The sequence below is a fragment of the Sus scrofa genome, chromosome 2, assembly GCF_000003025.6.
Source record: "Sus scrofa isolate TJ Tabasco breed Duroc chromosome 2, Sscrofa11.1, whole genome shotgun sequence".
NCBI lineage: Eukaryota > Metazoa > Chordata > Mammalia > Artiodactyla > Suidae > Sus > Sus scrofa.
The window spans coordinates 139,649,047-139,664,451 of NC_010444.4; the positions used below are offsets into that span (position 1 = coordinate 139,649,047).

The 15,405-nt window shown below is 47.4% G+C and overlaps 1 protein-coding gene and 1 non-coding gene across 17 annotated transcripts in view; both read right to left on the reverse strand.

Annotated features, from left to right (window-relative positions):
- The window catches only part of KLHL3 (kelch like family member 3), a 257,212-nt gene that overhangs the window by 16,179 nt on the left and 225,628 nt on the right, over positions 1-15,405 (reverse strand). For all 16 annotated transcript variants that reach the window (XM_021084794.1, XM_013995148.2, XM_021084795.1 and 13 more), the window contains 3 exons: positions 6,105-6,222; positions 5,515-5,712; positions 3,948-4,049 (listed from right to left, as the gene is read on the reverse strand). In XM_021084794.1, the coding sequence (XP_020940453.1) occupies positions 3,948-4,049; positions 5,515-5,712; positions 6,105-6,222 (418 nt within the window). The remainder of the gene's footprint in view (positions 1-3,947; positions 4,050-5,514; positions 5,713-6,104; positions 6,223-15,405) is intronic.
- On the reverse strand, positions 11,072-11,155 carry MIR874 (microRNA 874). Its single transcript, NR_128443.1, has one exon. It is a non-coding gene; the product is annotated as a microRNA 874 (primary transcript).

Consider the following 15,405-nt stretch of genomic DNA (forward strand, 5'->3'; position numbering starts at 1 on the left):
TGAGAACCCAAGTACCGTCTTCACACGGTTTGTACTCCATCCACAACTCTGGCAGGCAAAGCATGTGAATGGAGTGCCCTGGGCACAAGCTGGGCTGGGGTAGCTGGAAAGTACCTGCAGACCCCTTGCAATCTCTGAGCCACGCACAAGAACCCTCAGGCGCCATCACTCATTTTTAAAATAAAAATACCATATGCTGTTACCCAAGAGCAACACTTCAGCCTGAGGCAGGGGCAGGAAATTGGTATTTGAGTTCCCCAGAGAGAGAGTCAAACATTTGGGTTTAACATGCAGTCTTAGAATACAGTGGGAGGGTCTCGTGCATGTGTGTGTGTGTCTGTCTGTGTCTGTGTGTACGCACACGTGTGCGTGTGCTGGGGGTGGGAGGGTCTCGTGTGTGTGTGTGTGTGTGTCTGTGTCTGTGTCTGTGTGTATGCACACGTGTGTGTGTGCTGGGTTCTCAGACTTAGGAGGACCCTGGAGTTATAACAAGGATCTTACATACTAGCTACAGACTAAATAAACACCACCAAATGAAAATCTACTGAGAAGGATTATTTAATCAAAGGATTTTTCTCTCCTTAAGATGTGTATTCTTTATCATATGTAAATTATATCCCAATTTTACAAGCTATTTTTATTCTGAGCATATGTTACTTTATATATACGAAAACACAATATATTAAAAATATCAAAAGATAAGCTATAAATGTACAATCATGAGCATGTACTACATACATGTTATATATAATATATATATGGAAAACATATTTAAATACACACTTAAATATCTTCAAGTACATATTAAAAGCACGGAACATAAATATGTCTTTTAGCATGAGCACACATTCCTTTCATATATATGGACAACATGATCGTAAGGAAAATATAAGACCAGACTCTTGAAAGAATAAATCTCCCCACCCCGACACTGGCCCCCGCCCTGGCGCCCAGCCTTGGGAGGAAGCTGCACCCCTCCCCAGCCTGCCTCACTCCTGTCTCGCCTCCCCTCCTGGCACCTGGCCGCCAGCTTCAGGGCAAGAATCATTTCTAAATACTTGTACTTGAGCAACCGTGAGGTCAAAAGGACATCTTGCCTGTGCCTGGGGGCCTCACGCAAGGGCAGGCCTCAGCCCGGGTGCGACAGCCTCTCCATCCACAACACTCTGTGCAGCCAGAGGGAGGGAAAGGGCTCGGGGGCGGGGGGCGGGGGGTCCTGCGTGGCCTCCAGATCACCGGGGAGGTTTCCTGTGACCCACTGTAGTGGGAAGGGCAGGAGAGTTCAGGAGGAACCCAGGCCAGACCCGAGCTGTGTCAAGACCCACATGATTTTGCTGGCTATTGGCGTTACAGCTGCAGTCAGCTCCCAAGGGGCCAGGGAGAAGAAGGTGCCCACAGCCGTGCTCGGAGCGGATGCCACAGCCCCGGGTTTCTGTGTGGACAGCCAGGAAGATGGGGTCTGGGTGGTGGCGGGAAGTGTGCAGTGCTTCTTTCTCTCAAGCCAGCTCACTGGTTAGATAACCAGTGGGTCTGCTGATCTGATCAGGGAGGCAAAAGGAACAAGGTGCCAAGCAGACATTCTCTGTGGGGTGGCTCAGCTCTCTTCCCAGGATGGGGCTTCCTAAATGAAACCACCAGGGTCTCCGGCTCAAGAACAAGCCCCAGGAAAGTCAGGACCACTTGGCACTTGTCATCCACGGCATCTTTCAGCCGGAAGCCAGGTCGTCTGTACAACCCACACCAGAAGCATCTCCTCTTTTCAAAGGAGAGGAAGCTGAGACACGGTGGGACTGCACACTCCCACAGGCGCCCAGGGTGCTGAGGGGCCGCAGGCACCCCCTGCCCATTCCTACTGCCTGGAGCCATGGCCAACCTAGACAGCAGGCCCCAAACGCTACCTCAAGCTTGTCAGTATGTGCTTTCATAAATGGAGAGATACCACAAGTACAAGCAGTATGTGAAAATCTGCAATTATTTTAAGTTAGAGATTCTCAGGCTCAGAACTATGTCCAAGCATCAGGACTTTGGCCACATCAAACATAAAATTCTTCCTTCTTCTATCATTGAGCCTGGTCTTGATTTATGCGCACGACACCCCCGACCCCAGCCCCTCTCAACAGGCCCTTCTGGAAAAAAGGGCTACCTCCTCCTGATTCTGCCCTCAACTAAGCCAGAGGGAAACATCCCAACTCACAACCCTCTCAGGGCCCAGACTAACAACCTGCGCAGCCAGCTGCCCGGCACCCGTGAGGAGAGAGGCCTGGGGTGTGGCGGAGGCAAGAAGCTCCCGAGGACGACCTGTCTCCGGAACACACAATCTCCGCTCTGCTGGGGGCTTCCGCCTCATCTCCCACTTCACTCTCCCTTTCCCTAAGTAGAGATTCTGCTAGGCAGCTGGTAGCAGATGAGCTCAGTCCTCCCACTTTGTTCCGCAGCGTCCCTGAGGCTCTGCAGCCGCGGTAAGGAGCTGAGAGGCGGGTGCGGTGCAGACGGTGTGGAGACGGTGTGGCCTCTCACTGCAAGGCCACGGGAAGCAGGGTCCGCTATGATCCTCCCTGGACTTTCTCACCACAGCTGCCCACTGGACTCCCTGCTGTCCAGGGCGACCTGCAGCCCAAAGGGCTTCAAACTCAGGATGGACAAGACAAACAAATCCCAATCTGTCTTCCGAGTCTACAGGACATGCCACTGGACAGCACCTCTGCCACGCGCAGCACATGCTCACAGAAGCCTCTGGCAGGGGGCGTATTTCAAATGAGTACCGTGAAGGTGCCTCCTCTAACCCCCATCAACCATTCTGACCCCATGTCAGCTGAAAAATACCCTCCCGAGGTTCTCCTTGAGTCTACGACCAGGGATATGCTATTTTCAACCCCTGCTCTATTGTCTGATATTCCTGGCTAAGGAACAAGGTGGGGGAATGGGAAGGTGGCGAGACAAAGCACTTAGAGCAGACAAATCAATTTTTCTCTTCCACCAGGAGGATGAGACTGCAGGAAACAATTTATCTTGCTAGGAGGACAAAATCCTTGCACTCACTAAGCTGAGTCTTTCCGTATAGAACAATACACTTCCACATTAAAATTTAAACTACATGAACTGGTAAGGACTGGAAATGCAGTGAGAGAAAAAACATCTTTCTATTAAAGAATCTTTCTCCTATTAACTCATGCACGTTACACTCTCCCTAAAGTATGTCTGTGCTCTCGTGAGTGCACGTGAGTCAGAGGATGCCTGTGTGTACGTGTGAATGCAGATTTCCAGCTCGATTCTCACTTCAGCGAGTGAATCAGTGCTGTCCTGCAAAGTATGTTTTAGTCCAAATAATACTCTATGCTCTAACATGTTGAATTCACATGTATTTATGAAACTCTGTTAGCATTTGCTGATGTTCTGAGTTTTGAGTCAGAAGACCCGGGGTCTGGGAGTGGCGATGCTCCCTACTAGTGTGGGCTGCATCAATTTCCCCTCTGGAACTCAGACGCTACTGACAAACTACAGGGCACTATCTAAGCAGACCCCAGACCTCACCGCTCCCTGCTGCCTCACCACACACACCTTTCCTGCCCAGAGCAGGACTCCACCACCAACCCGCCCTGAAGCGACTAATCAGCTCACTCGGGGCTCTGTTAATAGCGTTCGACGTGTGAGCATGAGGACAGAATTAAGCAATTAACTCCCACCCTCTCAACATTATACTCCTGGGCTGTGTACTGACTCTGGATCACCCAACCTGCAACAGAGACAAGTGGCCAAAGTGACGGGCTCCTCTCACTCCCCCAGCGCAGCTCATCCACTGTCTGGCCTTGAGCCAAGAGCTGCACTCTCCCAGCCTCAACTTTCCGCATCTGCTAAATCCGGGTATGAGTCCCTGACCCAGAGCAGTGACAGGAGGAAGAGGCCAGGGGCCAAGACAGGAACGGGCACCACCCACTGCAGCTCCTTACCCTCCACGACGCCCACACCCACACTGCTACGTCGCGTGTTCATTGGGGCCACGAAGAACCACTCGTTGGTCTTGTAGCTGTAGGCTTCCACTGACGCCAGGCCTGGGAGACAAGAGACTCATGAGATTTCTACAGTGCCAGGCCTCCCCCTGCCGTGCTAACGGTGAGGACAGGGGAAGAGTGCAGACCTGGGGGCTGGAAACCTGGGTGTAGGACTCAGCATCACCTCTACTCCCTCTGTGGTCCATGCCACCTCCCTGAAGCCCATTTACACTGTGTCTGCCTGAGGGGACCACCGAGACCTGACCTGGAGGCTGGGTTGTGAGAGGATGGGGCCAGGATGTAAATCATTAAACGAATAGAATGGAATCAACACCTGAGGTTGCCTCACTGAACACCTATTCCAACCCTTTTTTATTTTCTTATCTCCCTCTACTTCAGAGGCTGGAAAGCTAAAAACCTGCCTTCCCAGACTCCCTTGGAGCTCGGGCAGCGGGGGTGGGGGTGACCAGGTCTGTGCAACCTAAGCAGAAGTCCAAGAGAGGTTCTGCAACAGCCTTTGCTTTCCTGATACATGTGCCATCCATCCCTGCTTCTTACTACCTGGAACACAAATGTGTTGGCTAGAACTATAGCAGCCACCTTGTGATCATGAGGATAAGGCCAAGAGACTCTTAAAGAATTGGTCCCAATATCCTCGAGCAACTGGACAAGTCAGCATCTGCCAACCTCTGGACTTCTTGTTTCATTAGTAAAACAAAAGCTCTCATTCGTTTAGGCTACAGTTTAGTCAAGTTTTCCACCGGCAGCCAAAAGCCAGGCCCAAAGAAGCAATGCCCCCACTTCTCTTTGTTCTCCACAGTCTCAGGTCCTGCTCTAGAGGGGCTGTAGACTCTGGAATTATATGAAAGAGGCAAAGAAAAGCCAATCAGTGAAATTTCAGAGAAGTAAAACATGCTGTTTTTCATGTCACTGGGGGCCAAAGGCTATCATTTTAGTTTAACAGACTTACTGTTTCCTAAGCCATCCACCTAGAAGGAGAGATAAGACAGCTTCTCCAAGTCCACACCCACTAGTAGTTTCCTATTTGAACTTCACAGTTAGATAAAAGCCAGGAACAAGGGGGTGTGTCTGCAATGGAACAGCCTTGCAAAGCTTTGGTGGCACAGCAGAAAGGGCCATGGAAAAAGACTGCATGACCTGAGCCAGGTCTCGTCCCACGGCTGAAGCTCAGTTCCCCCATCTGCTCAGCAGAGGGTTCAGACCAGAGACCTGAGACACTGTCTGGCTGAACTTGCTCTAAGTCTCATCCCCTGGTAAATGAGTTCCCAGACACTGAGAAGAGAAAAGGGCCGCTAGAAATGACAGCACATGGGCAGTTACATACTCTGTGTGTAGAAAGATCTGGCTCTGACATGCAAGCTGGGAAAGGAGGGAGGATGGGTATATTCTTGGGGCAGTGGCTACAGAGGGACAGAAGGCTGGCCAAGGAACTGGCTGAACAAATCAGGTTGTATGCAAGGCGGATCCCAGGCTGGGACGAAGCGGGGCTGAGTCCAGGACCTACCAGTACTGCCATCAAAGCCCCCCACGGCGTAGAGCAGGTCGTTGAGCACAGCAGCGCCCAGCGTGCTCCGGCGCTCCTGCATGCTGGCGATGGACGTCCACTGGTCCTTCACCCCATCATACACGTCCACGGTCCGTACGCGCAGAGAGCCATTAAACCCGCCCACGGCGTACACATGGCCAGCCATGAACACTACACCTGAGACACAGGAAACCAAGGCATCAAAGTCATCTCAGAGGACTGATGACTCATGCTGAAGAGTGACAATCGGGGAAGAAGGTAGGAATGCAAATAATTGACCAGAGGAGGTGATTTCCAGCTTCAGATGTTTGGAAGTCACTATGGGACTCACATGGATTCCATCTACATTTCCTTGTCTAATTTTGCTCGATTCAAACAAATACTTGGCTTGCTTGAAGTGCCTGAGCACATAGGAACTGATCCCAGAAGGTGCAGCTAGAAACTATGCAGGTGAGGAAGGGAAAGGAAGGGAGTCTCGAATGCACAGGCGTTTGCAGAAAAAGGAGCTGCAAGTGGTTTGAGCACCCAGTAGAGACAAGATGGCAGAGGCGGCCAGCACACACGCTCACCTGCTCTGCATCTCCTGGAGGGAAGCTCGGCAATCTGGTCCCACCGGTCCTCCTCGAAATCATAGCACTCCACACTGCGGATCGCCTTGGGTGCTTGGCCACCAACCACGATCATGACCTCCAGAAAGACAAGTGGACATTAGCTGGGTCTCTCCAACATCCAGATTCATGGGTAACCAACCCCTGTTACTTCCACATGCTCAATGCCCAGAATCCATGGTGATCTAAGAGGCCAGTTTACAGAGCTACATACATTAAGATGCTGCCCCAATCACCAACACATATGAACATTCAAGAAAAGTCTAAGGGAGTTCCCGTCGTGGCTCAGTGGCTAATGAATCCGACTAGGAACCATGAGGTTGCAGGTTTGATCCCTGGCCTTGCTCAGTGGGTTAGGGATCTGGCGTTGCCATGAGCTGTGGTGTAGGTCGCAGATGGGCTCGGATCCCGCGTTGCTTCTGGCTGTGGTGAAGGCCGGCAACTACAGCTCGATTAGACCCCTAGCCTGGGAACCTCCATATGCCGCAGGTGCAGCCCTAGAAAACACAAAAACAAAAGGGGGGGCAAAAAAAGAAAAAGAAAAGTCTAAGGATCATCTTCCCACAGAAACACAAGCATAATTTATCCGCTTCCCAAGTGCACCTATTCAGTGCTACGGGGGTATGTGCTTGGGGCATCTTTGCAATCTCAGTATCCTCAAGGGTTTCGGGGTAGGAGAGGACTAAATTTGCCATCAAAACAAAACATTCCAAAAAATAGGAATATCAACATCTGAATATACTTTAGAATATACAGAAGGTGGATGCGTTCTTAAGATAAAATTAATTCAAAAACATTCCTGAATGCATAGACTATAGAGGGCACTTATTTGTCACCATTTGGGAAAAAATTTGAGACACCACTTTGTGCTGGTTGCCACAAAAATGTATATAACTGATGAAGTTCTGAAAAAAACAGTGCTCTAGTACTATTTCCACAAGTAAAGTCGTAGCTGCCACTGCCAATCACTGTGCGAAGAATGTCGTCATTTATCACCACAACTCTGTGAGGTGAGAGTATCATTACTGACAGTTCCGGAGAATAAGGCTCATATAACACAGGTAAACTGCCCAAGACCACACAGCTAAGAGCAGCAGAAGAGCAAGGGAAAGCTACATGCACCTGACACAGAGAGGAGGGCAGCCCCAGCCCTCTCCTGCTCTAGAGACAGGTCTATGCCAGAACAGCTCACCATGCCACGTTTTACAACTGCAGGTCACATTTTGTTTGTGGGTCATGAGATCATGAAATCAATTTAATGGGTTGCAACCAGCATGCTTTTTAACAAGAACAGCACAGAAAATACAGTAAGGGTGTTATTCCATCAAATATTTGTTCTGCTTATACACACATGTATGTGTCTCCTAAAAAGGCAATTTAAACATATTTCTTAGTGTAGGGAGTAATTAAAACAAGAAAACCAGAAGCTACTGATCTGGCTGCAGCACTAGAACTTCAGTATTGAACTGTGGTGTTCCCCACTGCTATGACTTTTCTGAGTGCCATTAATAAATAAAAATTAAAATACCCAAAGTTAATAATGGTTTACATATTTCAATGAACATGTACAAATTCATGGCTGTCCCCATAATCACATCACTCTCACTCACTCATTCCAAGACATTTCTTAAGTGGAGAGAGAGCAACGAAGTCTCCGGCATCAATCGATTTAAGTCCCAGGATCTTCTCATTACCTGTAGCTTGCCTTAATTACCCCAGTGGTCCTCAAACTTTAGTCGGCATCAGAATCACCTTGCGGGCTCGTTAAGACACAAATCACTGGGCCCTCTGCCCAGAGTTTCTGATTCAGTAGGACTGAGGTGGGAGTGAGAATGTGCCTTTTTAACACGTTCCGGTTTGATGCGGTGCTGCTGGTCCAAGAGTCATTCTTTGAGAACCACTGCTCTAACCCACAGACACAGGGATTTCCTGATGATGAGCCATTAAACAGTTCTGCCGTTAAAATGACCAGAGTGCTCCTTCCTTCCCCAGAGTGTATTTCCGGGGAAAAAAGTTATCATCAAAATCTGTGAGAGTGCCCTCAAGTAAGTATTACCCACCACATGGGGAGGCAGATACAGAGCTGACAACCACCACTCCAGATCAATTATTCACGCCCCAAGACTGCAGACGCAGGCTCATCCGCTGCCCATGTTGTGGGGAGGGGTCGCCAGTCCTCAGAGTTATTCCACAGTAACTCCAGTAACTCCAGTTCCAAGACCAAATGTAAGTGGCCAATGTTCAAACACAGAATTCAGTTCTACCTTCTGGAATATTCCAAAGGAACCCAGGACACACAGTCCAGGGTTTGAGCTGCTGTTGCCTCCAGAAATAAAAGTTCTGCATTGGACTTTCCTCTGCTCACAGGATCCACTGCTCTGCACCACAAGCAGCCCTTTTCAGAGAGATGCTGAATTCTACATTACTTCCCATCTGCAATTTTTTACTTGGACAGGCATCCATAAACAGTTTGGGGGAGGGGGTGTGTGAAAATGAACACAGCTTCTTGGCAAACTTCAGACAAGGCCCAGCTCACTCCTCCAGGGCCAAATGACTTCCAGTGTTCACAAACATACCTAGAACTTGCATTGTCCTTCTGGTTTTCAGTTGTTAATGTTAAAATGAAGTCAAACTATTGCAGGGATTTTCTTTGAAATCTGATTTTTGGGGCTAAGTGGGAATAAAACCAGTTTTCAGCTTTCTTTCTGCAGTGACCTCAGGCACCCAACACCCTCACACATTCTGTTCCCCCTCCTTGAAACACTCCTCCCCCCATCTGATGCCCCCGCTCTAATCTAAGACCTGTTTATCTCTCAGGTCTCCGTTTACACATCACTTCCTCCAGGAGGACCTCTCTAACCTCCAAAGCAGAGTTCTCTGAGGTCACAGACACCCTGGGTTCTCCCGCAAGAAGTGACCCACTTTGTCCCATAACTGTCTGGTAACCTTGCCTCCCCTTCTAGACACTGAGCCCTACCAGCACAGAAAAAAAATGTATCTGCCTCAATCACCAAGATAACCCCTAGGGCTTATCTAGGGTTAAGCAAAAGTGATGACTCAAATAATTATTTGGAATAAAGAATAAATGAATAGTAAATACCAAATGCAAAGAGTTAAATGAAAAAATACAGAGTTAAATGGAAAAAAAGACAAACAAACATACATAGGCCAGAATGTTACTTTCTTGGGTTAAGACATACTGGACGCCATATTTCAACTCTGGGGACAGAATTTGGGGAAAACAGATAAAAAGATAAAGAGAGCTTTTCCATCTTTGGACTCAACCACCAGAAGAAGACTGTTTATTCTTTGCACAAGCTGTCAAGGCTTCTTCTGTAAGTAAAAAAGGCAAAGCTTCAAGGGAATTAACCATGATTTAGAAACCATCCTTCCGCCAGAGTTGGGAGGTACATTCTTGTTGGAGGAAATCCAGCACTCATCTCTGAAAACTGTCATGGTAACACGGAAACAAATATCATAGAAATGTAACATTTTTTAATGTTAAAGTAAAACCCGAGTAGAAAGATAAAAATAATTCAGAACAAGGTTTTCAAAATAAACTTGCCTTTGAGTTCATAAAACCACCAGTGAGAAATGACTTTTAAAATTACAAACTTGTACAATGATCTGGGAAGAGCAATTATGAGGTCTTTGTGGGGGTAGGACCACTGGTTTCTGAAAGTGCGGAGGTAGGCTCACGGCAGGGGGAGGAGTAGGCGTATTTTCTGCTTCTCTCCGCGGCAAAAGAAATCCAATTCTGTGGCAGGTCTTGCAAAAGCCATCTTACGCTACACTCATCACTGTGTAATCGTGCAGCGTAAAAAGCATACATTTCCTATCCTGCCTACTAATGGATGCTTGTTTCCATAGATACCTAATCTTAGCAACCAGTTAAGACAAAAAGGAGTATTCCCCCATGTCTACATGTCTTATATCCCTGAAACTGTAAACCTCTAGCTACTGAAGAAAACCACAGTATGGCGGGGCAAGAAGAGACTTGCCCCGTTCTTTCTTGTGAGCCCGAATTTTATATTTCTCGAAAATCTCAGGCTCAAAGAGTTCAAGAGTCCTATTTCTTTCTTTCTCTCCCCGACATCCTAGACGCCAAATCACTAAAAATGCGTAAGGTCTTGAACAGAAATTGCTTTAATAGAAATTCAATAGATGTCAGCTTAGTGAATGATCACTCTTTTTAACATTTATCTTTCAAGGTAACCCTGAGTAAGAACTACCAGGGGTCAGGGGAATCACAACCAAAGACCTGGTTCCAGGCTAACAAATGTACTGGACCAAACCTAAGTGAATCACACACTCCAGATCAGCAGTGTACGTCGGAGTCCTGCAGGGCACCCTGGGGTCCTGACTCCAAGGCTCAGTCGTCCTGGGTTGAAGGCTGCAGACGTCCTGGTGAGAGAACACTGGGGAACCAGACGCCACGGTAAGGGGCACGGCCATCTGACTGACAGCTTCCAAGAAAAAGACTCTCGCTTTGCAAAGTCAAATGGCCATTTACTTCAGGGACACTGGCGAGGCCATGGAAAGACTGCCTGATTCCTTAGGAAGGAAGCTGCACCCTCAGCATAACAAGACAGTTTTCAAATACATATGTGATGCTATTTCTTTCACGAGGATGAGTCTGACTCCACCAGTGTGACTGTGAAAGCCAAGCCATATGGGGCCCCCCCTGACAATACGACAACCAGTCTGAGTCCGAGAGCTTTTAGGTAACCGACTAGCCAGGGGAACAGCAGCAAGTGAACTGCGCAGCGCTTTCATGCCTCCTGGCATTTCAGGACCCTAACTGGAACTCATCAGGCTCTGCACTCAGGTGAGAGGAACCACTCGGGCTCTGCACCCTTCATTCATCAGGCAAGAGCAGAGCGTGTATCCAAACTCTCTTCCATGACCGGTGAGCCGGGCAGAAGGCAGGCCCAGCCAGTCGGTCCCTCGGGCCAGGGCAGGAAGCGAGAGTCTCTCTTACCCTGGTGCGTGGGGCCGCAGGGCTAACACCAAAAATTCATCCGAAGGAGCATGACGAGGTCGAGGCAGAAGACTTGTTTAAGGTAGTTGCTAAAAAAAACACAGATTCCCAACCAGGAGCAGGAAAGAACGCATGTAATCTGTGAATGGGGAGAGTGAGTACCCATAATTCCAGGGATAAGGATGGGGTTTTACAAGACCCCAGGGTCTTTTCTAGGGTGTGGCCTGGGTCCATTGAAAGGACCAAATGGGGGAGGGGAAGGGCCACCTCTGGGCCTGGCCCAGGTGAAAAGTCACCCCAGCCACCATGTCAACAGCCCTGTTTCCAACACTGTCTTCTGAAAGCATGACAGCCCAACTCAGGAGGAAGCCACCCACCTCCAGCCCAAATGGATCTTTGGTGTCATTTTAAAAAGTTGAATAGAGATGTCAACTGCATTGATACGACAGTGACAAGTGCCAGGTTCAGTACATCTCCGAAGGGTTCATTTGCATCTTCCTGGAACCTCCTTTCCCTGCTACCATCTGTGGCGCTGAGTAACGTGGGAGACAGCCCCTGGTTGTCCATGGCAACCCCGCCACAGGGAGAGTGCTGGGCGATGGATGTGTGGGAGCCCAGATGATGCTATTCGCTGTCCCAGCTTGAATGTGTCAGTATCATTAGTGCATGTGTGGCTCAGGAAAGACACCCTTATTAGCCTCAGCAGCTATCTCAAGGCAGAGTCCTATTTCGTTCAGAGAGGGGGCCTGGCCAGCAACGAGGTTCACGGCTGAGAATTGCTGAGGACATGCACATCTCTCTCCACTTGTTTCTCAAAGTCACCTCTGTCAGAAAGCCAACTTGGACGCAATTCACGAAAGACCAGACTAGCTGGCCCCGGGAATTTCTGTGGTGGCTCCTCCAAGCAGCCCCACTGTCTCCTAACTTCTCTTCCTCACTTATTTGGACACATAGATTTCTATTGTACTTTCTCAGAGGGTCTTCTTAAAAACCCCCAGAGGGCAGAGTCAGGTTTCTTTCTATCCAGTACTCAGCTGAAATGCTTTTGTGAAATGTGGGGGCAGGGTCTGGAGTCAGTCACCCTGGGCTTAAATCCCAGCTCAGCTATTGCTAGCTGTGCTTAGGGACACATCACAAATTCTCTGATACTCCTCCACTCAAGACACGGAACTTAATCATCACCTCCTCCCTTGAGTGTGGGCTAAACTTGCTGACTTGCATCTAGCAAAAAAAAATACAGCAGGTGTGATGGGACACTACTTTAAGAGAAGGCTGTTGAAAGATGACAACTTCTGTCACGGCGTGCTCGCTCATTCTTTCACCATAGATCACTCACTCTGGGGAAAGCCAGCTGCCATGTCATGAAGACACCCGAGCAGCTTATAGGGAGGCCCACAGGGTGGGGAACAGGTGCCCACAAGCAACCAGGAGACTGAGCTCAGAGTCACAGCTCCTCCCAAATGAGCCTGGGGGATGACTGCAGTCCCAAGTTCAGCTACAGCTTCACAAGAGGCCCAGACCAGGACCACCCAGCTAAGCCTCTCCAGGATCCCTGACCGCAGGACCTATGAGATAACAAATGTTTGTTGGGTTAAGCCAGCAAGGTTAGGGTACTCTATAATACAGAAATTACATTAGATAACCCAAGATCCAACCTCCTCACACGTAAAATGGGGATGATGACAATTCTGAAAATCCTACGAGATGATAAATGTAAATCACTCAGCCCAGCGCTCGGCACCCGGTGTGGTACATGCTAAGCAACTGAGACTTGCTACTCTCATCATTCATCATCATTGTGGGGTTAGTACTGGGTCAAGGTCAGAAGCACAGACCATGAGTTGACCAGACCTATAAAGAATACTTACAACTCAATAATTAGAAAATAACCCAATTTTTTAGATGAGGAAAGAGTTTAACCAAGACTTCACCAAAGAAGACATACAAATGGCATATAAACATGGAAAGATGCCCAACATCATTAAATGCTAGAGAAATGCATATTAAAACCACAGCGAGACACTACCACAGACCTACCAGAACGGCCAAAGTTTTAAAAAAACATATAACACAAGTGGAGGTGAGGCAGTGGAGGCACTGGAACTCTCATACATTGTTACTGGGGATGCATGATGGCACAGTCATCTTGCAAAACAGTTTAGCAATTTCTTACAAAGTAAACATATACTTACCATTCAGCCCAACAATTCTCCTCCCAAGAGAATTTAAAGTATTTATGCAAAAGAAATTAAAATATCTGTCCACGCAAAGATCTGTAAGTTACTGTTCAAAGCAGCTTTATTTGTAATAGCCAAAAACCGGACACTGAATTGTCCATCAACTGGCGAATGGATAAACAATTTGCAGCACATCCATACAACGGAGTATTCCTTAGCAACAAAAAGGAACGAACTCTTGAAACATGCAACACTATGGGTGAATCTCAAAAGCATGATACTAAGAGAAAGAAGGCATGCTCCAAAAGCTACAAATGGCGTGATTACATTTACATGACATTCTAGGAAAGAGAAGACTGTAAGAACAGAAATCAAATCAGTAGCTGTGAGGGTGGGAGAAGGGGCTTGACAACAAAGCAGCTCAAGGGAACTTTGAAGGGGGGTTAAAATACTCTACATTTTTACTACGACAGTGTTTTATATGATTATATGCATTTGTCACCCACAACTCATCAAACTGCATCCCTAAAAAGAACAAATTTTACTGTGAATAAATTATTACACCTCAATAAATCTGAATTTAAAGGAAAGGGATATTGATAATCAGGGAAGCTATGCATGTGTGAAGATAGAAATGGGAAATCTCTGTACCTTCCCCTCAATTTTGCTGTGAGCCAAAATGGCTCTAAAAATATAGTTTTAATTTTTTTTTTAAAAAAGAAGTGAATGTATTAGAAATGCATCTCTTAATGAGATGAATGGGATACTACAGGGCTTTAATTAAAAGATAATATGATGAGAAAGAAGAAGGAGGGAGGGAGGGGACAGACAATGGAGTGGAACACAGCCTGTTCAAACCCAGCTCTGCACCTACTGGCTGTGTAATGGGGCAAGTCACTTAACCTCTCCGAGTGAACTCAGTTAGGGAGGGCTATGACCGGCACTCGCCAGTGACTGTCCCGATTTAATGAGGTAATGTGCAATCTACAATCCCCAAAGGGACCGCTCCCTGAGCACACCCCACTCTCAAACCGAGAGTGAGGGGTCCCCTTGTTAATTTAAGTGCCCAAACCATGGTGACAGGAACAGAGCTGGAGAAGCAGGCAGGACAACATAACCTCCAATCATCCAAAGATTAAATCTGGGGGAATAATCAGGCAAAGAGAAACACTGATTCTTAAAAATTCCTTCAGCAGCCTCCAAGGATATCATGGTTCTAGTTGCCTGCAGAACTCTATGTGCCCAGAAACCTAAACATTTTCATTCTGAAAATGTTTCCTAAGGAGTAGAGGTGACAGAGGGACAACTCTGGCCTCCGGAAACAAGGAGTAGATGCTTCTCAGCTACAGAAGAGGCTCCATATCTGGGAAGAGGTGCAGGGTGTGTGTGTGTATGGGAGGGAGGGTCTCAGCACGCTCAGTCCAGGCTCCGACACAAACTGGCTCTTTGGTTTTCCAAACTGTCTTTGTGTGTGTGTATGTGGTCAAAGCTAGATGTGGCGTCTAGAAGAGGAGAGGTCACTGGTCTCCAGCTCCGCACCATTTTTCCTTGGCTCCAGAATACACTCCCCAGGAAAAGACGCCGTTAACCTGACATCACATAGAGAACCTCACTCTCCAAAGAGGAAAACCTAGGCTGTAAAAAACCACCTCCAAACAAAACAACAGTGCACCTTAAAATCAATGTTCTGACACAAAGCTGGTATAAATTTAGGTCATAATGAAGGCAATATTCAAATCCATGGGAGAGAGGGAGATTGTTTAGTAACAGCTCTGAGGTAACTGGCTCATGCTTTGCAATACAAATGAAGCTGGATTCCCACCCTTATTCCTTATGCCAAAATAAACACTAAGTTCACCAAAGACACAATGTAAAACATAAAAATACTTGAAGAAAACATGGAATATTTCTTTTTTCAATCTCAGAGTAGGACAAACATTTCTAAGCTATAAAGCAAAAGACAGATCCATTTGACTACTTACTGTTCTTCAGGATTTAAAAAAAGTTATAATAAACAAATTTAGGGACAAACTGTAAACTAAGAAAAAAAAATCTGAACTACATACATAGGCCTAAACTCTTTAAAAAGATACTTAAGAACCAA